The 23,012-nt window shown below is 39.5% G+C and overlaps 2 protein-coding genes across 14 annotated transcripts in view; one reads left to right on the top strand and one right to left on the bottom strand.

Annotated features, from left to right (window-relative positions):
- Nucleotides 1-7,037, bottom strand: part of CEP170 (centrosomal protein 170) — a 91,551-nt gene extending 84,514 nt beyond the window's left edge. For 9 of the 10 annotated variants that reach the window (XM_079298571.1, XM_079298578.1, XM_079298573.1 and 6 more), the window contains exon 1: nt 6,864-7,037. The gene's annotated coding sequence lies outside the window, so the exon portion shown is untranslated. The remainder of the gene's footprint in view (nt 1-6,863) is intronic. The other variant, XM_079298572.1, reaches the window with a different exon arrangement.
- A 40-nt stretch (nt 7,038-7,077) lies between these two features.
- Nucleotides 7,078-23,012, top strand: part of SDCCAG8 (SHH signaling and ciliogenesis regulator SDCCAG8) — a 104,882-nt gene continuing 88,947 nt past the window's right edge. The window contains exons 1-8 of one of the 4 annotated variants that reach the window (XM_079298581.1): nt 7,078-7,698; nt 14,629-14,793; nt 14,901-14,983; nt 18,340-18,453; nt 18,856-18,981; nt 19,275-19,415; nt 20,760-20,824; nt 22,570-22,758. In XM_079298581.1, the coding sequence (XP_079154707.1) occupies nt 7,341-7,698; nt 14,629-14,793; nt 14,901-14,983; nt 18,340-18,453; nt 18,856-18,981; nt 19,275-19,415; nt 20,760-20,824; nt 22,570-22,758 (1,241 nt within the window). In that variant the 5' untranslated portion in view covers nt 7,078-7,340. The remainder of the gene's footprint in view (nt 7,699-14,628; nt 14,794-14,900; nt 14,984-18,339; nt 18,454-18,855; nt 18,982-19,274; nt 19,416-20,759; nt 20,825-22,569; nt 22,759-23,012) is intronic. The other 3 variants (XM_079298583.1, XM_079298582.1, XR_013773363.1) reach the window with 3 other exon arrangements.

Genomic DNA, 23,012 nt, shown 5'->3' with positions numbered 1-23,012 from the left:
CTCATTCTTGATGTTCTTTATCTCTAGTTTTGTTTTGGTTTTGGGTAGTGTTCTTCTTTTAAATACTTATTCTTTTTCATAATACTCCTACTGACTATATCCATGCATTCCTTTTTACTAATTTCAGTTCTGTGCCAGCAACATTATCTTTCTTACTGTTCTCCAACTAAGACAAAAACTGAAGAGAACAGAGCCACACTATCTACAGAAGAAGAAAAAAAAATGCAAAAAAAATAAGCATGTTTATCAGAAGCCTTGCTGCAGGTCCCCATAAAACAACTGCAGACAATTCTCTGCATCAGGAATCTGTTTTCAGCTGAAAAACACCCATATGCTTCCAATTTTCATTCCAGACCTTGAGTTCCTGCCCCTTTCTGATATGCTATATGAGTCTGCAGGACTGATGGTGGGCATGCAATCACAATCCCACCTCTCAGAAGAGCACTCAGCAACAAATAGTTAGGCATAGGATTCCTTGTAATATATTAGGACTGGAGGTCACAAGATTAAAAGAGATCACAAGGTGAATTTAAAAGCTGATTAAATAAGATGCGATTAATTAAAAATATGCTGCAGAATTTGAGATCAAAATGCTAAGAGTTGAAACTAAAAACACTTGTTTAAACAAATAGGCAGGAATTATGGCATACTTAGAACTAACTAATTTCACTAAGGCTGTTAAAGATTCAAGTCTACAATGACTTCATCAAAATAAAGGCTCTATCCAATTATCACCAATCTGGCCCAATAAAATAATCAGCGTGATGTTTAAATGATTATGAGAGCATGATGACTGAGCAACATTTAGAACAAAAGCAATTTTTGAAAAAGACCTTTTATTATGTTTATCAACAGGAACTGTAATATTAAAACAAACACAAAATGACCAACCAAGGGCAGTATTATCTGTAACATGAAAAAAATGTATAGATTCCATAACACTTATGTCAAGAAGTTGCTACCATTCTTCAAAACCCTTGGCTAATGCAAAAGCTAAACAAGTTCTGGGTTCTTAGTGGCTCCTCAAAGGCTTTCTGAATAATCTCTGCTTAAAATAAAAAAAAAATTGTAATAGTCAGTTTCACAGTCAACCTAAAGCTAAAATTCAAGCTGTGTTTTTGGCTAGTGAATCACCTCAAAAACTCATTCCTACAAGAGGGGTTTCACCCTCATTTTACCTAACTATTCTCTCTGGAAACCAAGTACAATACAAAGAACACATGATCATTTAAAGAAAGAAGAGATGAATCACCAGAAGGGTAATCATCACTAATACAAAACTGGGACGGCTTTTTCGTAATTAAATATATATATATATAGCCAAGATTTTAATTATTTAATTAAGTTGATATATTGCTGAACATGAATAAAAAATTAGGTAATTTTTACTGAATTGCCTTTTCAAGACTCAGTTGAAGAAATGAAGACCAAGTGGAAGGAACAATCCTTAACAGAAACTACATCTGAATCAAAAGTTTGAAGCAGAAAACAGATGGGAGGCTATCAATGCCTCAGCAGAAAGCAAGAAATATTGCTTGTACCTTTTTCAACACTACCTTGGCACCAGGTTATACCTAATTTTGGAGAACAGATACTCTGGATATAAGTCAGAACAAAGGTCCACCTATGTGTCCACCTATTTTTAGGAAAATTGCAAAGGATAAAAAAAAAGCAAGTAAAACTACAGTATTCCCCTTTAGTGTTTTTGGCTTAGTAAATTAAATTATGAAGTTAAGTGGAATAATTCCTGACATCAAGATTCTTGTGATGATACAGTTCCACAGAACTAAATAATCAGCTAGGTCACAGGATAGAGAGGAGAGAAGGAAGGATTAATGTAAGCAGGAAATAAGTATGTTCATGAGAAAACTGAAAAGGTATCATGACACTCTAACTTCCTGCATTTTTCTTCCTAATTCTGAAGTGCAATCCACTTCGAGAAGACAAATAAGACAAAATTGAAAAGGCTTTGGTTTTGAACACAGAATAGAATTCATATTTAGATGGGCCAATATTTGCAAATGAATAGAAAAATCATCAACAAAATTATTTGGGCATGTAATTTTGAGGGAAAAGTTGCAAGAACATCTGATTTAATGCACTGAATGTATTACTACTTTCAGACCATAATGACTTGCTAATGGATTGATTACAAGTTTTTCATATACCACAGCTGAAGACTAACTAAATACCCCATGCACAAAGAAACATCTTGGAAATGCCAGGGAGTGGCACCACTTCTGTTATTATGTCTCTGAAAAGCTCAATAATTACAGTTCTTCCTGGAAAGAAACAAAATGAGCAGAACCAGAATTTTATTTGGAATTAAGTACAAAATGAGATCTGGAAAATGCACCACACAGACTTCAGAAGACTCAGCCATTTTTCAAGGACAATACCCTCTTAAGTTTCACTGACTAGATCAGAATATAAAACATTTGACTTCAAAAGAACAGAAACAAGTAAACAGAGAACCCTATTAGAAGAACACCAAACCTTGCAATAAAAGCAGCAGAACCAACCAAAGCAGCAAGACAGTAAGAGGGCTGCAGTTGTTGGACCTGAATCAGCCACCCAGACCCACCAGTGGATGATGCCAGCTCTGAAAAGCACTAGCTAAGGAAAAGTCTACATTTTAGTAACAGTTTCTCAGAGGAGAAAAAGAGAGGAAGAAACAAAGCTGACAGATTTTCTGGGCTCAGGTGAAAAATTTATCACATTATATTCAAGGCATAGAAAGAAAAATTATGTTATAATCTCTTCTTTGAATTTAAAACCGCACCATTTCTCTAAACCTCTATCTACTAGCACCTTCCTACAATTCACAAAACCCACACACTTCAAAATTAGTAAACAGGAGAGAATAAAAGTATGAAAATATTTGAAAATTTACATCCCTAAATTCCATAAAGGAGAAGATACCAGCATTAGCCCGGAACAAAAGTCCTGCTTATCCCAGTACAATGGCCACAATGCTTAACAGAACTACTTGTCCTCCCTCTTTTGACATCTACTTTCCAGAGAAACTCTTTTTTCTTCCAGTGATAGGTAGTGAATGCTTAGTATGTAGCCATGGACACTTTATGTATCAAGGACCTCAAGCAAAGACTAACAGAACAAACCTAGTATTTTAATTTTTCCTTTTATTGGATTAACACATAACCCACCTCCTGTCTGACTGCAGTAGTCTGCAGTGTGCACAGGAAAGCCACACAGGATGGTAAAGTAAATGAAATATATATTTGCTAATGATAAAATCAGCATTCCCCTCTTCCTGGCTTGACATTGCTGTCTCACTGTGTACTTGCTCTGGCACTCATCTGGCCACACAATAAGATAATTCAATTTGCTAATCCAAGGGAGGAAGGGGGGGAAAAAAAGAGCAAAACAAAAAGAAAAGAAATAGTGTTCTCCTGGGTTAGTGGAGTGAATTAACTTCGCATGTACTTCGTAAACTACCAGAGTCACTGCAACAAAGCAGTGCAGCCATGCTGTACCAACCCCAAAGAAGAGGGAGTAACTGGGAATACTCCACATAGAACCATTAAGAGAGGAGAATGACTAGTCAGCCTCTTTAATATCTACCCCACTCCCTTACTTCCCCCCCCCAATCTAAGAGCCAGCAGGACACACTTCAACTTCAGTGATGCAGCACTGAGTACATTCCTAAACACAGGTCTCCCCATCTAAAATCTAATCATGTCAACAGTCTACTAAAATATAATCGTGGCTTTTATTTGAAACCTCTAGGACAAGCTGGTTTTGATACATGATAAAAAATGATACATACTAATATCTAACAGAAGGGTTTCTTGAAGGTCAAACACAATTTTAAGTACAAAGATCACTCTACCCACAAATGCACTTGTACAATAAAAACAACCACCGAGCTTTATGGTGGTACGGTCAGAGAAATTAAACTACAAGACAGAACTAGGAATTTGCAATTTATCTTAGTATTTTTTACTATTTTTATGAATGTATAACTGTATAACAGGCATACGTTGGTTAAACAACTCTCTTCCCACCCTTATTTGCATGCATTATGTTACAGTTTAAGTCACCTAATCACATACTGCTTTTCCCCATGACACCTGCCCCATTCAGCACCCTGGCTGGACTGTGATCCAGGGAAACCCCAGCACTGAGCACTGAAGGAAGCTGCTCTCAGTAAACCAGTCCCTCAAAAATGTGCAGATACACGCAGGGATCAATAGCAGAATGGAAGCTGCCTTCAGTGAGAGCACTGCAAACCCATCAGACAATGAAATGCCCCCCAGGCTCCAGCAGCACAGTGAAGATGTGCACCTTAGAGGAGATACACACATCTAACCCCAGCTCCCAGCTAGCACACTTGAAGCTCCATCCCTCAGTCACAAACAACTTCCTTTTCTCAAATTGCAGTCCCTTGGTCACAACAGAATCAATTTTTACTACATTATGCATATTTTCTTCCAAGAGGGGCAGTGCCATCATGTCCTTTTACAATCTCACAAGTGCTTAGAAGCAGAGAGAATTTACTTGTAGAAAACCTCCTATCTGCATGCATTCCATATCTGATAGCCCAATTCAGAGTTTTGTAAAAGAAATCCAGAATTTCACAGTTTGTCTTTGCTTTCCAGATGAAGTAAAAACAATCTGTTGTATCTCAGTTCCATTCTGCCTGCAAAGCTAAGAAAAGCAGTGCTAACATGGAAACTGTCCTGTTAGGAGAATCAAGGAGATACTGTGGTATCAATATACATTAAATACCTTCTCCTTGCAATGCCAGGAACTGGAAATGGTACTGCAAAATCCATTCCTGCAACTACACATGCCTTGGATTTCATTCCAGGCATTTGAGGAAGCTTCCAAGCTCTCACCTACAACCAGAGACTTTTCCAGTTCATTTTCATAACCTGGATCTTTTTTGGCTTGTATGTTATCACCAGAATTTTCAATAAATTTTGCCTGTCAAGTCCATTACAGGAGATGAAACTCAATATAAGAAGAATCCATTGTTTTTCTCAAACGTCAGATTAGGTATGGGAAATAGACATATGTCAAAACCTCTCCCCAAACAATGCACTGTCATGCCAGTTTGGTAACAACTTATAAGTCAGAAGGTTTCTCTTCAAAAGAATCAAAGAAAGCATTTTAATCTGATCCATTACAAATAACTTGTAGATTCTTGAGATTTTGACCAAGTTCTTTGTATCCCCAGCTGCTCTACACTGTCTATTCAGCCAACCTTCCTAACCTACATCAAACAAAGGGGGGAAAAAAAAGCCAACAAGAGCAGAACGCTTACATGAAGGCGAAAAAGTGTTTTAAAAAGTGATAATCAAAGAGTGAAGGGTGACTCTTTACAGTGTTTAACTTTTTCCCTGTTAAATAAAATTCAAAGGTGAGGAGCTTCCATATTAGCAGAGTTCAGCAAGACAGACTTCCCAGCATCTGGACACCAAGCAATTCACAGAGGAAATTAATCATAGGAAATCACAGCATATGTAATCATGTCTCCTTTCAGTTTACAAAAACTGTCCCATCCCACATATCATTTTACAGACGCAAGCCTAGGGCCAAGAACGCTGTCATAATGCCTTGAATGGCATTCCAAAGGAGAAAAGATGATCATCGCAGCCCTAGAACAGGCTTTATTCTTTCAAAACACTTAAATATTTTATGAGTACCTTTGCTTTCACAGGGAAGAAAATAATTTCCTCCAAGTGCAGATCAGTGGATGCTATCTAATCTCTTGTCACAAGAACGCAATCCTTATGTATCCGCAACTCATCAGCATACCATCTACATCTCATTTTTCCCCCATCAAGCCGCGAGCACTGATGGGCTAATTGCCGGCTCAGGCTGGAGAAGCGCTCAGTGCCCGCTCGGTCCCGCTGCCCGGTCCCGCTGCCCGGTCCCGCTCGCTGCCCGGCGGCCGCGGGGCGCAGGGGGAGCCCCGGCAGCGCCCCCGCCCCGCCCCTGCCGCCGCTTCCTCCGCTGCGACGCCGCTTTCTGCTCGAAAATCGCCATCGGGTTTTTGTTAGCGCAGTAACCCGTTCGTCCCCACGGCCGGCGCACAAAGTGGGCCCGGGCTGCTCCTCGCCACCGGGGACAAAAACACTGATTTCATGTTTTATTTCGCGCGAAGCGTCGCGAAAAACGAAAAGCTCGTGAGGGATATTTTCGGAAGCAGGGGACCTGACTCGTCGGGTGGAAATACGCAATATGAGAAAAGGCGAAACGCGCAGATTTCCTCCATCACCCTTTTACAGAAGACATTATTTTAAGGAGACGAGGGGGAAACGCCGCATCCCAGACGAAGCGCGACATTGATTTTTAAATCCGGAGAAACACACCACATCCAGCCCCGGGGCAGTCAGTGAAAAAGGGTCAACCCCCCCCCCCCAAAAAAAAAAATTAAATCTCTGGAAACGTCTCCGCTGGAATCGCGGAAATCCGCCAGCAGGAGGGGAGGCTGCACAGCCCCGGGGTTGGGTGGATGGGTGGGTGTGCCGGGGGCGCCCCGCGGGCAGCGCGATCCGGCAGCACCGAATGCCAGACGTGGGATGCTGCCCGCGTCCCGCCTGCGGCCATGCCCGCTGGCACCGGCGATGCCGCCGCGCTGAGGAGGGGAAAGGGAGGCGGGGGCGCGGAGTAAGCTACGGGCCCGGCGGGGACGGGGGAGGGGGAACGGGCTGTGCCAGACCCCGCTGCCTCCCCCTTGGCCGGCCGCAGCCCGCCCGGCTCCCGGCGGGCGGGCACCTCCTGACACAATAGGCACCGGGCGGATCCACGGCGCGACCGCGGCCCCTCTCCCCGCCACAGCTCCCGTCCGACCCGCAGCCCAGGGCGGCGGCGGCAGCATCATCCTCACTCACCCCTCCGAGGAGGCTCGCCGCGCCGGGGAGGGGCTGTCGCTAGCGGGTGCTCAGCGAGCCGGCATCCCGCGGGATGCGGGAGCGAGGGCGGAGCGCGCGGTGTCCCTCTGGCAACAGCCCCGGCGTTATTCCCTGCACATAGCGGCGGGTAACGGCACCGCGGCACCGCGCCGCACTGCGCACGCGCCGGGGCCGAGCGGCGGCGGGGCGCGCTGCGCCTGCGCCGCCCGCAGACAATAGCGCTCCCCGGGCTGCGGGCGCTCCCCGCGCGGGCGATGGCGGGAGGTAAACGGCGCTTCCCGCCCCGATCCGCCCCTGTCCGCCCCGGCCGGGACGGGACCGGCGCTGAGCCCGCTGCAGGCCCGAGGGCGCAGGCGGACGGACTGTGCTGTGCGCAGGCGCGACTGCGGCCGCGATCCACAACAAAGGGGAGACGGGTTGCGGTGACCACCCTCCCCCAGTTGCCGAGGGTGGGCGATGGGCGGGGGCTCCGCCGTCGGCGGCGCGGTGCATGTCGGGACTTGTAGTCCTGGCGGCGGCATTCCCGCCATCGGGAAGCGCGACGGACTCCCGTTTGTTAGTTTCAGCTGCGGCGGCTTGCGGCAATGGCCGGCTATTAAGAGCCGGAGGGATCTCGGAGCTGGCTCCTCCGAGAGCTCAAAGCGGGAAGGCAGAACGGGCGGAACTACTGTCCCCCAGCCTCGCCGCGGGGAGCCCCTGGCGTCGGGGGGCAGCGCCGGCTGCTCCCCGAGAGCCAGCAGCGTCCTGATGCGGGCGCCCCGCGGGGAGCGCGCCCTGGAGGAGTCCCTGGAGCGGTACCAGAGGCGCCTCCGAGGTGAGCGGCACCGGCGCGGGGCGAGGGCGGGACGGGACGCGCTGGGACGGGCGCGCCGCGGGAAGTTGCGCCCGGCTCTCCGCACACCCGCGCTCGTCCCGCCCTAACTCGGCTCGGGCAGGAGCGCCGCTGCTTCGGCTGTGGCTCGTGTGAGGGTTTTGGCCATCCTTGTAGCATTGGATTCTAGTCGCGGTAAAGATGAGGCACAAATGGATTCTAGTGAGTGGTTGTGTCCCATAGCATAGAGTGTTTTTATACCTGCTTTGTCCTAGAAGTGTACAGCCTGGCAGAGAGCCCCTGAATCTGCCAGCGCTGAGCCCTGGGCTGTAGCAGCCTTCAGATGGTCACTGACCGGGCAAAGCGAGTGTCCGAGTTCTGAGCAAAGCCAGCGGGTGGTTCGTGGGTATGCGAACCTGTTGGTGCCAAAAGCTGTGTTCCCACATGGTCTGTTGGGATGTCTCCTGTGCCAAAGGAAACAACATCGCAAAAATAAAAAAAAAAAAAAAAAAAAAAAAGAAACAGAAGCATAAAACAATGGAAACATTTTAAAATAGCTACTTGACTCTTAGCAAGTATTTTTTTTTACTTCCCTCTCAAAAGAGCATTGGTTCTTTACATTAGCTATAGATTTCTTATGTTCTAGAAGATAGAACTTTGAGAAATAATTGCTATTTAATTTTCCTGTAGAGGGTGTGGACATGGTAATACCACTTGCCATTGCAGTTAACAGTTGTTGCAGAACAGTTACAATGACAAATACCAGGGCTGTTTAACTGTGTGTCAGACTGTTAGAGTTGACCCTATCTAATGGATACATTGGATGCATGTATTCTCTTCATACAACTTACTTTCATTTTATCTTTTTCTAACTAGATCCCATTACACTGATCCGTTATATTTATAAAATAATTAATAACCTGAATTTCTGGTGAGCCTTTCCCCTTTACATTTTTGGAAGCAAGAATTTTCTTTTCATACAATGTCAAGGTGGTTTTCATTTCACACATCTAGGGGTGGCTCTCAGTTGAAGTCAGTGTGGTGATGCACAAGTAGCCCCAATACAGGGCAATATAACCTAAGTTCCATTATATTTCCCAAAGAACCTCTTTATTTCTCAATGATGTACCATTTTTAAATTGTTTGAGCTGTACAGCATTTTCTACATCATTGCCACCAGGGTTAAGAATTCACTGTGGGACAAACAGGTCATCATTACTCTCAAAGTGTTCAAATCTAATGCTTTACCTATTTATCTTAGATAGTTATACAGCTTGAGATTTTTCTCCCCATTGGGATGACCCTGTCATCTGTGTTCTGCAATTTTAGGTGGCATGCTTTGGGCATTATTTGATGTTTTTGAAATAAAGCACTCTTAACCTGTCTGTAATGCTTGACATTATCTGGAGGCAGGCTGAGCTCATGGCAACAGATTTTCACTACCCATGCTGGACACCAGAAGAATCACTTTACAACCTTACTGAGTTTGATGGAAGGGTGGATAAGTTCTCAAAGAGTAGCTGATTATTTCAGTGTCCTTTGTTGCAAAGGGAAATCGCTCAGAAGACAGGGAGCCTGAGTGTTCAGTAATTACATTCTGGTGGCCAGAGGGCAAAAAGCTGGACCAAAAAAAAACCTGATTAGGACCTAACTGGTCTTAGAGGCCAACAGAGAGAGACTTTGACATAATAACAAAGGTTCTATAATGTAGCTTTTCCTCTATAATGAAAGGGGTGGTATTCTTACAGTTGGGGTTATTAGGTTACTGTGCATACTTTCACATAATTGAGACCATTTCAAATGAACCTTAAAAAACATTAGGAGATAATAATATTTCTAATAAAAAGTCCTTCTCAAGGGAGTAGAGGTATTTTGTAAAGGAATACGAGTGGTGTGCTGCTGTATTCACATAAATAACTGAAAATTGACCTGTAATGTAAGTGTCCAATGGGCCTTCTGCTATACCACTGCCAAGAGCAGAGCATGATGCCTTTTTCTGGTTCCTTGAACAGAGAACTCTTAGCTTACTTTTTTATATTGAGTTTTCTGCACCTTGAGTAAAGGGCACTGGCTCCCTGTTGGACCTGAGACAGTATAAGATATAAGAACAGGATCAAAGGAGGTGCAAACCATCCTTTTTAGGTACTAAGCCTGATACAGACATCTTGTCTGCCTCAAGTCTGTCTTAGGATATTTTGGAAATTCTGTATTCCACTGCATTGCTGAAGTGCAGTGTCCTACATAATTTCAGAGAATGGAGATGCAAACTCTAAGAGAAACAGCTTAAAATATAAGACTTCTACAAATAAAGTTTCATTTTGTGGCTGTTCTATGTGGTTCCAAAAATAAAACAGGAGAGATGGGAAGTCGAAGCCATCTTAGGAAAAATTATTATGTGGCCCAGTTTCCATCACTACAAGTTAGCTGTGACACTGAAGCTGCTAAGAATTACATTCTAAATGTTTTGGTTGTCTTTTTTTCTTGTTTTGTTTTGGTTTTTTGTTTCAGTTTTGGTGGTGTGGGTTTTGGGTTTTTTGGGTTTTTTTTTTGCTTAGGCTTTTTATTTTTATTTGGCAATTGTTCCTAGGTATTCTTCTGAATACAAGATGTTCTTTAGGGGTGGAGAATCTGTCAGAGGGAACTGGGCAATGAGGCTTTCACATGTGAGGTTTCTCAGGAACTGGTTACAGTGACTGCTGCAGCTCCAGAGAACCCTGTGCTTTTAAAGATGATAGCTTGGTAAAAGCTGTGCTGTGAAAATTACCTATTTCTCATATAATGCAAACCAACAGTAGAGACCAAGAAATCAAATCTAAAGGATTTGTTATTTTGAAATGTAATGAGCATTTCACACATCTTGGGATCCTATTTGAGGGCTGGCTAATGAACAGCCTGGCATTGCTCACTGCTGCATGTAAAATCCTAGCAGGACAGGTAGTGATAGATAAATACTTTTAGTCTCAAAACTCCCATATAGTGTATTACTTCCACAGTAGCATACCTGTGTTTGGCAGCCAATAAAGAATAGCTAGATGTCAAAATGGGAAGTAAAGTTCCAACATGGGCTAAACACAAAAAAAATGCTATAACCAACTTCTCAGTTTCAGTGTTTTTCAGCAGTTGCTTGACTGAAGAGATGTATTTATAGTATTTTAGATTTTTTGCTGTCAATAGAAGCATAAGTTGATCTAATTTTGGACAGGAAAGTTCTCTTTAAATGAACATAACTCTTCTGTTTTCACTAAAGTGATTAATTATTTATTTTGCCAGTTACTTTTTCACAAAAATTTTGCAATGGTTTGGTTTGGGTTTTTTTTTTTTAGACCTAAAGAATCAGTGTAATTCCTTCTCAAATTGTCTAAGGCTGTTTGCTGATTGGGAATCATAAAAATATCAGAAAGTGGTGCTGTTTGTTGAATTTGTGGCCAGTAACTTCATGTTCTTGTAGACATTATTAGAACCAGACTGTTAGGTTTGGGTGACAGACTTATGACAACTTTTTCATACAGTTGCCTTTTTTTTTTTCCTTCAGTTTATTCTGCTTAATGATTCTACCAGCTGGAGTTATTTTCCATGTCTTTCAGGCAATTCTGTTGTTTTGGATGATTGGTTCTTTTGCTCCCAGAGTATTTTCTATGGCATTTCCGAGTCCGTGAATGAGGTAGCTTTGGTGTTTTCATTTAAAGAAATAGTATTTTTAAAGAGTTCTGTGCAGTGCCTGAAAAAACATCTCTTGTTTCAACAATGATAAGCTGGTTCAATGCCTACTGGGTTTTTTTTCCTGTTTTGACTTCAATGGCAAATTGTTCTTATACTTATTTTTTTAAATGTTTTGAGTTTGATCCATCAGATTTGGCTGCTAGCTTGTCAATTTTCGTAATCATCTCAGACCCTTTGAACACTGAAAACCAAAGAGCTGAACAGTAAATTTTCTTTTTTGAAGTTTCAATCCACATGAGTCCAATTTCAATTATATCCTCAGCTATTCCAATAAGAAATAGCACTTCAATGATGTTTTATCATAGAACAGGAATACATGTTTGGATTTTATTTGTAGAGTCTTGTTAAAATGTTGAAAAGAAAGATGCTGATTGATTTTGATATGCAAATCATAGTGCTGCATGTGATCAGTTTTTGCAGTATGTTTTCATTGAAGCCATGGTTCTATAAAATGTACTACTACAGGAGTAGCTTAACTGAAAAAGTTAGATTTAATGGGGGAGCACTTAAACAATAATTGCTTCTGAATTAATTAAAAATTTAATCATGTTGTCTTTAAGCAGATATTCTTTGTTGTCCTGTAGTTTGCGTCCACAGTGTTTTTTTCTAATTTCTTTCATATTTTAAAATATTAGTTTTACATTATAAGAAACAACAAACATAGTCTTTCCACCCATTGGTGCATTTTTGCTTATCCTAATGCCCAAAATTATGCTCCTTACTTTGGCAAAAGAACACTATAATGTACTTATTCCCCTTTAGACATACAGTTTAACTCTTCCTGAGGTGGTGGCTCTTTTGTATTTGGTGAATGTACAGCCACACCTCTGGGACCTTCTAATTCCCTGTGGTGTTTTGTCTATGGCAGCAATATTAGTAATTTGGAAATAGGCAAGCTTTAAGAAATTTAAGCAAATACTTGATTATACTTTCCAGAATGTGGTGACATTATTTCAGAGGCAGGAAAGTGTAGTCAAAAAGATAAGCATCAGTGTGCCATTGGTAATGGTTTTAATGTATTTCAATACTCCTGCCCTGTAGGTTTATGGGAAAACAGGACAGAGTGTAAGAAGATCTGTGTGATCATTGTGGATGATGTAATACCTTGGAGCTCAGAAGAGAGAGAAGTTCTGGAAAAACCAGTATATATGGGCTTGGTTGGTTCTGGTTTGGTTTGCTTTGTTGTTTCTTGTCTAGGGGGCAAATGCTGGTACTCCAGAGTTCTCTGGCAGACATCTACAGGGACAGAGAAAATGAAGAAACCTCATTGATAGGAGGTGGCACACCACATGATAACTTGAATGACATTAAACACTTCTTGGCAACAAAGGTTGCAACATAGTTTGCTAAATATCTAAGCCATTGCATCACTGAGATATTTCTGCCATTTCTCAATTAGCTCTTCTGCCCTCAGAGCATCCTGGAATGCACAAGAAAGGGTGAAGAGCCTAAGGATGCCAAAAGTGAAATATCTGACCTAAAGCCTTCTTTTTTGAGTCATTACCTTGTGGATGGTATTTGGGTTTGTTTTACTTAATTATTACTGTTTAAAATATGCTTTTTATGTCTTCTTTTACACTAAATTGATTAAAGGATGAAGCAACCAGAAATGGTGGTGTGAGCCATAAGATGACTGGGCTTTAAAAATAAATGCTGAAAGAAGATTAATAGGTCAGAAATGGGTCAGGTTATTATTAAAAATTAGCATTGCTAAAAAGAGTGATGGCATACTGGACTGAGGACATGTTCTTAAATATAATGCTTTTTGGAGGTTATTTATATTTTAGAAGCTGTCGGTAAGTTACAACCAAGTAGAGAAGACTGGAAAAATGTTGAAAACCATTACAGTGGGGAAAAGAATCAATTTCTGAGCTTGAGTCAAAGTGATGTGAACTTGAAAAAACAGATGTACTGAAGACAGAAATACTTATCTAGCTTTAGTTTTTTGACTTGAACTGCTATTTACCTTTCTATTTGGAAGAAAAGAGCCATTAGGTTTTTTACAGCAACCTAAAGTCTGAGGCTTATCTTCTGAATTCTACCTAGCAAAGACTTAACTGTGAATGTTGTTTAAAGGGTTTTTTGCCAATAGCAATAAATATTTTTAGTTATTTATGCATCATATCAATTTAGAAATTACAAGCATGTGCAAATTAAGTAAGGATGTGTATTGGAAAGGTTACTATGTTTCTAATTGTAGCAGTTACTTCAATAGAAGATGTTTCCTTGTAAGTTTGGCTCACAAGAGTTAAATTGCTGTTCTATGGGCTTTTATACCTAAAAGAAGAAATAAGTGATTTGTCTGAGGTCCAGTGGTGCAAACTAGATGTATCCTTATCTAAAACTAAGTCCATATTTTGTGATTTCCAATTCAGTTGTCATCTCTTAGCTGCAGATCTCTAAAATATCTTTCTCGGCATTTTGGAAATGTTCAGCTTTATCAGAGTGATATAACATTTATGATTGGTGTTTAGGATTTTTGTGAAGTCAGCTGAATCAAACAAATTAAGAAAGGAATATAAGGAAAAAATATATTGAACATTAGATAAGACTTTTACTGTATCATCTGTCAGTAAGTCAGTTCTTGAAAATATTTATATTTATCTGGATAGTGGTTTTCTGTTGTTTGTTGGGTCTTTTCTAGTGTGTGTTGTATTTATTTTTCACACTTGTTCAGAAGTCATTGGTCTGTATTAAATACTATTTTATGGTGGCTTAGTTTGCTGAGTTATTACTTCATTTACTCAGGTATTTGTTTCATTGTGTGACACATTGCTTTGTAATAATATGTAGTGGCATCACTCAAATGCAAAAACTTTTTTTTTTTTTTTGTTTCCAATCCTGCATGTGATAGAAAATGTAGATGAGCTTTAGGTTCATTGAAAAGTGTGGAAGGTGCATATGCTAGGAAATATTTTTGGGTCAAGTACATTATTACTTGGGCTGCTGCAGTGTCCTAATGTACTGAGGGGCTAAGATGCTATTTATAGGTCTTCTCTTAAAAATGTAGCATTTAATAAATATTTTGCAAATATGGTAGGTTTTTTGGCTGTTTGCATTGGATAATTGTTTCCAGTGGCTGAGTTTAGGTCAAGTAGTCAATACTGAATGCTTATAGTTCTCTCATATTTTTTCCCCTTTAAAATATCATCCAGTAAATCCTTTATTTAATGTTGTTTATTGTGGCTAATGATGTGATTGGGTTTTTTCTAGAACGGGCCAGTGAAAGCATCTCTCAGCTGAAGAATGCCCTGGCAAAAGGTGATGGTGGCACTGGGTTTGACCAGTCCTCTGTGGATGAGGGTAGTGACAGTGTGAACAGGGCCAGTGATGACTGTGGGACTGCAGCCAGCCAGGAACTGCAGCACAGTCATGCAGGTAAGATTAATCCGAAGGCAAATGGTTTGAACATTATTAGAAATTATATTAATTTCAATGAAAAAAATAAGTATTTATTGGTTATAATGTTTTTTATCTCTTCCTAGTTAACCAACTTAAAATTTTGTTGCAACACCAAGAAAGAATGGAAAGTGAAGAGTCTCCCTCAAGAAGGAAGAAGTCATTCCATGTATGTTTCTTCTGGTTTCTTTGTATTGTTTGAATACATGGCATGCATGTCGACTTTTAGTATACAGAGAAAAAAAGAAACATTGAATCATTTTTACAGTTTTAAATACTGATGCTTCCTGAGACTATGACCAGAACTTGGTATCCTTAAGACCATAATGGAAAAAAGGGAATGTGTAGTACAGAGTTTAGACTTTTCTCCTCTTTTTGTTGACCATGCAGTGTGGTCATCCATCTTTTTTGTTTTGAAAACACTCGGGATAGAAAAAAAAATTCTGAAAAAGCAGCCTCTGTTTTCCTTTGCCTGTACCTTAAGGATCCTCAGTGTCCTTATGCTTTAAGTATGCCTTTTCTTGAAATTCAAGTTAGGAACACTCATGCAAAAACAGGTTTTGTGGTTCTCTGCCAAAATGCAGTGGTCTCTGTCAAGGTTTGTTGACACAGCCCTTACAAGGGCTTCTCAGATGCTGCTTCATTGAAGCAGAACTGCACCAAAGTACATGTGATGCACTGTGCACTTACAGAGCAGCTGCTGGATGCTAGAATCTCTATGGGAAAATAATTCAAAGGCACTGTTGCAGTTTTATCTTTTGATGACCTACACTGAATATTTTTGGTTTATAAGAAGCAAGACAAGCAGCTCTTTGCTGTCAGAGTTAACAGCAGAATAATCTAAAGCCTGTATTCCTGCTGTGCTTCTTTCAGCCTGTGTAATGAGCGTAGCTCTACTGTCCTGATGTTAAGGAATTTTATTTAAAGTTAACTTTTTTGAGTGCTCTAAGATCCACGAGTTTAAGATGGTTGTCCTGCCAGGTATTTTGCCTCATAATAGCATAGGAAAGAGTTAGTGTTTTGTGTCTCAAGGAATTGATGCATCATTGGTTAACTTCGGCATGATGTGAATCACTATCGGTTTGTATTTAGCCTTGGAAGGGAGGGAAAGAATCTTTTATTCTGTTTTTGGTGAAGTTTTCTACTTATATTGGGAAGTTTTAGTAGAGTGGAAAATTTGGAAAATGGAATGCTTTTATCTAAGAAACTCAGAATAGTGCTTTCAGGGAGTGGATCAAAGGATGGTGGAATAAACAGAAAGAAAATGGGAATTTGCTGTATTGGTACAGCACTGTCCCATTTCTTCCTCTTGAAGTTTCCAGTGAGAGACATTCTGTGAAGTGGTGACTTTATTCTCCTTTGCAGCTGTTCTCCATCTGCTTGAGGATATGAAAGTGTTCTGAAGACAGACCACGTGTAAAGCTCAAAAAAATGTTGAACTGCAAAAGTGCACACACCAAAAATAAGCCCAAACCCTCATAAAATACGAAATTGTCTGGTGATTTACTGGACACTGCAGAAATGCTTCTTGTATAAGAAGAATCCAATTTCCCAAAGGTCAAAGAAAGCAAACTTAGATTATGAGTAACCTTAACCTTTTGCTTTGAGTGATGGTGAAATACCTGATGACTGCTGAATAGTAAATGACTGCAGGATCTATAGCTAAATATAACATTTCACAAAAACTATGCTTTTCAGTAACCTTTACCACACTTCTTACATATAAATAATATTGTTGCAACAAAATTCCCTTTGCTTGCCCTTTGATTAAAGTTGCAATAGACATTGAATGAGTTCATCCTTTCTTGGATTACACCCAGAAGGTTGGGCAGAAATTTTCCTTTTGCTCTACACTTCATCACCTGAGGTCAAAGCCCAGCAAGATTGCTTCATATAACAGCTGCAGCTCTGCAGGCTGGGGTTTGGCTAACCTAGCTGCACCCAGCCTCTGTTCCAGAAAATTTGTGTTATAGCTGGAGGTGTGATGGATTCCTGTTGTTTCCTGACAGTTTGTAGGGTGGCAAAGTTTTCTAGTTCTGTGGTTCAGATACTTGAAATTTGAGGCATTCTGGAAAAGTGTAAGGTGGCCCAAATTATTTGTGATGTCAGCAGAACTGTGTCACAGTGTAGAATGCTGCCTTCTAGAGCTCTAGGCATTTACATTTTATAAATTCTTTACAGTATTAGGTATTTGAATGTGAGCATTTCTAAGTCTCAGCCATAATTGTTTGGTTATTCATTCCCCAACTTCTGTACCTTCACCCTGTTACATGTAATATTGTGATAAAATTAATTTTAAATCCCATATCAATTTATAATAATTATGTTGTTAAAGAGGTAAAAAAAGTCAGAGGCCCTCTGTTCTTTTTGTGCTGAGAAAATATACTACCTGTTATTTTCTTTTTAATGAAAAATTCCTTAGCATTATTGTTTACATTATGATGATGTTTCTCAGTTTAAACATCACAACTGCTTTTTCAGTGAAAAATAATTTGAATAGAAATGGAGATTTTTCACATTTTCTAACACTGCTGTGATTTAATCTTGTAAGGGAGGCAGCTGGAGGTCTCAGCTGCAAGGTGTTCATTATGCTTTCAGAGAAGAGGGATGGAGGAATAGGAGCCAGAGAAGCAGATGACTTACAAATATTATCAAGGTTATATTATATATACTTTAACAAGTGTGGTTCCTTTTCTAAAAAAATATGAAGTAGTTAGGATTAAGAATTTAAATGAAGGTGAATTCTGAGTTAATGGAACATTTGGCTTATATCTACTGAGCCAGGTAGAATATGTTGCAAATTTGGAATGCCTTCTCTAAAGGGATGTTTTTTCAGGTGGTTGTAGATATCCTCCATTTGCCTCTGCAATCCTAGTTCCAGATATCTGAGGAGTGTCCCCCTCCTTTAAAACAGTCAATACTTACATGTGGTATAATTGGGCTGTAAGGCTTTTGTTGCTAGAAACTTTCACCTCATCCTCATTGAAGGATTATACCTTTATAAAGATTGGACAAGGAATTTTAATGCATTGTTGACAGAACCTGTAGAAAACTAGTAGATGTTATTGCCATCCATTAGTAGCTCCCTTTGCTTTTTTAATTTTGGTTTGTGGAGTTTTTGTTTGTGATTTTGGTGGTTTTTTTGAATAGCGAATATTTCAAAAATAAAAAAACCAAGGATGTAGGTTTCTGAATCTTTGATCTTTTTTAGACTTCAATTATGTTCAAGAAGTATATAATGGAATATTTTTGCAGAAAAAGGTATGTTTCTGACCCAAAATCATAGGTGTTAAAATTGTGAGTTTCAAAAATGGGGGTATGCATAAAGATACTGGTTTTCCTTCAGAAGTGTGAACTAGGGCTAGAAATGTACCTGTTGTTCCTCTGAGAAGACTCCATTAACAACTCTGTGTGCATTTTGAAGCTTTACCAGGAAACTGTAGGTTGTATTCTGTGTGCAAACAAGATCTTACTGCAATAATGGAAAATCAGAACATGACACGTGCTGTTCTTTACTTCCTCCAGAAACCCCCAGAAGCTGTGCCTGCAGACTTACCAGCCCTTTCTGATCTTGTTCCTATAATCAGTGATCAGTCACAGTATATTAACCATTTGGAAGCAGAAGTGAAGTTTTACAAGGTATCAGACAACATATTTGACCTACTAAAACCCTGGTCCCTCAAATGTGTAGAATTGCATTAAAACTAGCTTACACTTAGACTTGAGATTGATTGCTGTAATGACCAAAACTGAGCCAAATGCAGTTCAGTAGACCCCTTACCCTGTGTCTTGGTATCTGGTGTTTAAGGGTCTTTAAAAATCATTTTAATGTCCTATCACAAATACAAATAAGCATTTTTAAAAAATGAAGTATGGGAATTTAAGCTGCAAAAATACAAAACCTGTCTTTTGAGTACTCTTGGTCTCTCTAAAAGGGTTCAATATTTGAAAATGTTAGTCTAGACTCATGGTCTCAAGATGTATTTCAATATTGATAGCCATCCTAAGGAGTCTTTTAGATGCAATTTCTTTATCCTATAGGAGGAGTTGTGTGGGGTGAAAGATCGAGAGCAGGCAGTTCTATTTGAAAATGAAGAGCTCCAGCAGAAGCTGAAATTCTTAACTGCAGAATACATCTTGAGAGAACAAACTCTTCCAGATGCCTCAGTAAGTTGTTTTTTGTTGTTGTTGCTTTAATCAGTGCTCAAGGATCTGGCCAGATTGTTTTTATGGAAGATATACAAATGGTTGTCCACAAATGGAATTTTAGTCAAAACTTAATGAGAATTTGTAAACATGGGTCTCCTTGGGTAACATCATTATTGTAGACTGTAACCTAATTAACTTGTTTATTGGTTCATATATTCTACTGAAGAATAAGATTCAATACTTAATAACTGCATTTGTTTACAAAACCAACCAAAATAATCATAGCTGAAGCATTAATACTTTTATTTTAGGCAAATACTCAGAACTCCTGGCCTGTAGGTGGCAAAGACTGCAGCACACCCCAGCCTGTCACCTCATCACCAGCACATAACAAAGATCAGGCTTTTGTTGCAGCAGCTTCTGGAGACAAAACAAAATGGCCTGCAGAGCTGGTTGGTATTGCCTTTCTTCACAGAGCCCTACCTTTGCAAAACTGTTCAGTGTTGTTGTTCCAGTTCTGGTGATCAACTTTGTAACAGACACAGGAGAAGTTTTGGTTGACTAAACTTTAATCCAAGCTCAAATTTTATTCTCTTAAACCTCATCTTCTCATTATACTCTAATTAATATTATTGTGCAGTTAGACACAGATGGCAGGTTGTATCTGCAGATGATGACTTCCCAGAGATAATTCTTGTTTAAAGATGATGCCTTCACTGTGCTTTGGAGATTCTTAGGAGTAACACGGTGGGAACTAGCTGGTATATTTTATGTAGCCCTCCACACAAGCTCTTTTCATAATGAGTTGTTCTGCTCCTGGAGCAAGCATAGGCTCAGTAAGGTACAAAAGTAGCTTTGTGCAATCTGCTTTCCCTTAGCTGAATTATACATCTTGTGCTTTTAGAGATACAGAGGAGTCCTAATAATTTAGAAATTTTGTCTCTTCCTGCATTTTTCATTTCAGAGGATATTAATTTTCCTTTTGCTCTGAAGTAGTAGGGTAGTGTTGCTATCTTCTGGGAAAAACTTGGCTAATTGAAGTTTTGATTTATTTTATCCATACACATTTGTGTATTGTGAAATTGATGCAATAGCTTAATTCTTTTATTATATGGGATTTGGGTTTTTTTCATAGAAAAATAAAGTTTTGGTTGTTTCATGCTGTTATTTTAGACCAGAAGACCTCAGTGGTCTGGTCGCTGATGCCTGCAGTAGTTGGAAGCAATTTTTTACAGTAATTGCTCTTTTTTCATCTGCCACATTTAAATCAGGAGAATCATGTTGATTGTAACTTCTCTCTAAGCATCATATTCAGCTAAATTTGTAGCTCTTTATCTGGTTTGTTATCACCACTGCATTTAACATTGGCATGGTTGATTTATACACCTTGTTCTTCAGAAGGTAATCAGAGTAACTCACTGTATTATAAATAAATAGCTTGTGTACTTGAAGTTCTTAATAATAATGTTTCAATATCTGCTGACTTGTGGGAGAGCAAGAGCAAACTTAAGACATGATCATCAGTTTCTGTGAATCATTGTGGAGAACTGAGGGCTGCAGTTGGAATTGAGACAATTTGCCATATGAGGATCTGGCAAAAATCCTTATTTAGAACAAAAAATAGGAGGGTTGTTCACTTTTTAGACTTCCAGAAATGTGAAATATTTAGGTTTCTGTGCTAGTATTTCAACAGGTTTATGTCCTCAGGGGAAAAGAATGTGGGTAAAGTCTAGGTTTATTTGTAAAGACTGTTATGAAGAAAGCAAGACATATCTTTTCTCCCATCTTTTCCAAAGGAGAATCTAAAACTTCTTTATCAAGAAAAAGTCAATATCCTTGATGCTCAAATACAGTCCCTAAGGTAAAGTGATTTTTTTTTTCTTACAATTATCCTTTAATAAATTGCAACTGCATAACAGCATGAACCACTCCTAATCTGAATTTAACTAAGAGAATGCCTAAATATCTGAATGTTGTGTCTTCTGCTAGTGCCCCTGAAAACTGATTTTCTATTCAGTTTTCTCAGATATAGTGGCAGCAAAATTGAATGTACTGCTCTTTTATAGAAACAGTAGTGATACAAAACATCTTATCTTCTTTACCCTCTTTCCTCTTAGGTCATGTATGATAGACCACTCAAAGAAAAAAGAGAAGTTACAATTTTAACTTGTGTAACAACTTCCATAATTAGCTACTTTCTACTACTTTTCAATTATACCTTTCCCTAAATAAATAATGGTTTCATATATTTGGAAATGCGGACTGTTCTGTGTGTAAAAAGAATTATTGGTAGAGAGACAAGTTAAAAGAATGCTCTCTGCATTGGTGAAACCTGCAACATGCAAAGCCAGTTGTCTTAGTGAATTTAAAGGAGGATCTTTAATTTCAGCTGTATAATCCAATTTTTTTTCCCCTTGGCCTCAAGTGTTATATTTACTCAAAAATATTTATTGGAGGCTAAGGTTGTCTCAGATGTTCCTAATTTACATTATTCAGCCTCTGATTTCTTCTAAGAGGCGTAATCTTGCAAACAGGAAGTTCTGCAAAAATTTTATTAAGGTGAGAAATTATATCACTTTCAGTGGGACTATCTTCCCTTTTAACTTCAAGGATGAATGTACACAGGACTTGCTAATTTCTGTAGAAGACTTTCCAACAATAGGTTTGTTGCTCCACAACTGTCTAAGCATATAAGCAGAGCAAATTCTGTTCAGGATATAGTGAGTTATATGTAACGGACCAAGTACTAAAATTGGAAAAAGTGCACAGAAGATTTTCCAGATGGAAATAAGAATGCATGCAGTGTATATATCATGTGCATAGTAAATCCAATGCAACCAGAATGTGTCAGACTTCCTATGTGTGTGCTGCCCAGATGGCCTGCATAACAAACCCAAAGCTTTGGATTCATTGCACAATTTGTCAAATTGATCTCTATGCGCACAGTGTGTGTTTGTCTGCAACTTCCTGGTGTTAACATTCCCATTGCTTGCGAGCTCTCCAGCCTGACACATGCTTGGAAATTCTGGAGCAAATTCTTCAGAGCACCTGGTAAAAAATTTTGGAGACAAATAAAAAACTTAGCCTGTTTTTTTTCTGCACATGTGTTTGACCTCAGGTTGTGTATATTGCTGGATCTGAGTGAATGTACTGATTACATCTGGATTCTTGTCTAGGGAGTAGAGAATAAATATTAAGCTAGTGATATTATTAATAAAAACAAAAGAAAATTCTTAAAGTATTGAAATATTTATACAACTGATTTTTTTTTTTTTGCTAATGAATAGTGTACTCTGTTCAGACAACATGTGAATCTACAGGTTTTTCATCTAATAACTTTGTTTAACTTCAATATTTTCTGATACTATGGGGAAAGAAATAAATTAACACAGTATTGTTTTGTCTATTAGTAATTTTGACTGGGCAGTTCAACTGTTATTTCTCTGTTAAGGTCTTCCTTAGCCTATTGAAATGTATAAAACAATGCTCATTACAGGGATTCTTACAGTTCTTCTTAGGTTACATTTGTAATTATATATTGTATATGAATATAGCATGTAGAAGAATATAATTCCACAAACAATATTTTTCATTTCCTCTTTCTAGAAAAGACCTTTCAGAATCTCAGAAGACATGCAAAGATTTGGAAGGAAGGCTGAAACACCAGAAGTCACTGTTTTCAGCCAGAGGTTCCAGGCAGGTGGGGGGTCTGTGCCTGAGCTGTGCCCAGCACGAGGCTGTTCTTGCTCAGACTCACTGCAATGTTCACCTGCAGACCATCGACAGGCTGACCAGGTAGGCTGTGGCTGTGCACTCTGACACTGGCATTAAACCATTTCAGTCTCATTCCCTGGGTTGCATTTGTAGAGAGATGTGCATTTATGGAACAATAGGCTCCCAAGCTGGAGTGGTAGTGCTGAAATCAGTGAATGTAGGTCCCAACCACTCCAAAATCCACAGTAGCTTTGCTGCTTATTTCAAGTGGGAAAGAATTTTAGCTGTTATCACATAATTGTGATAACTTGGGCTGATCAGATAATGAGAATATT

This window comes from Erithacus rubecula (genome assembly GCF_903797595.1).
Source record: "Erithacus rubecula genome assembly, chromosome: 2".
NCBI lineage: Eukaryota > Metazoa > Chordata > Aves > Passeriformes > Muscicapidae > Erithacus > Erithacus rubecula.
Note: the sequence above shows the minus strand (reverse complement) of the source record. Positions and strands in the feature narration are given on the sequence as shown.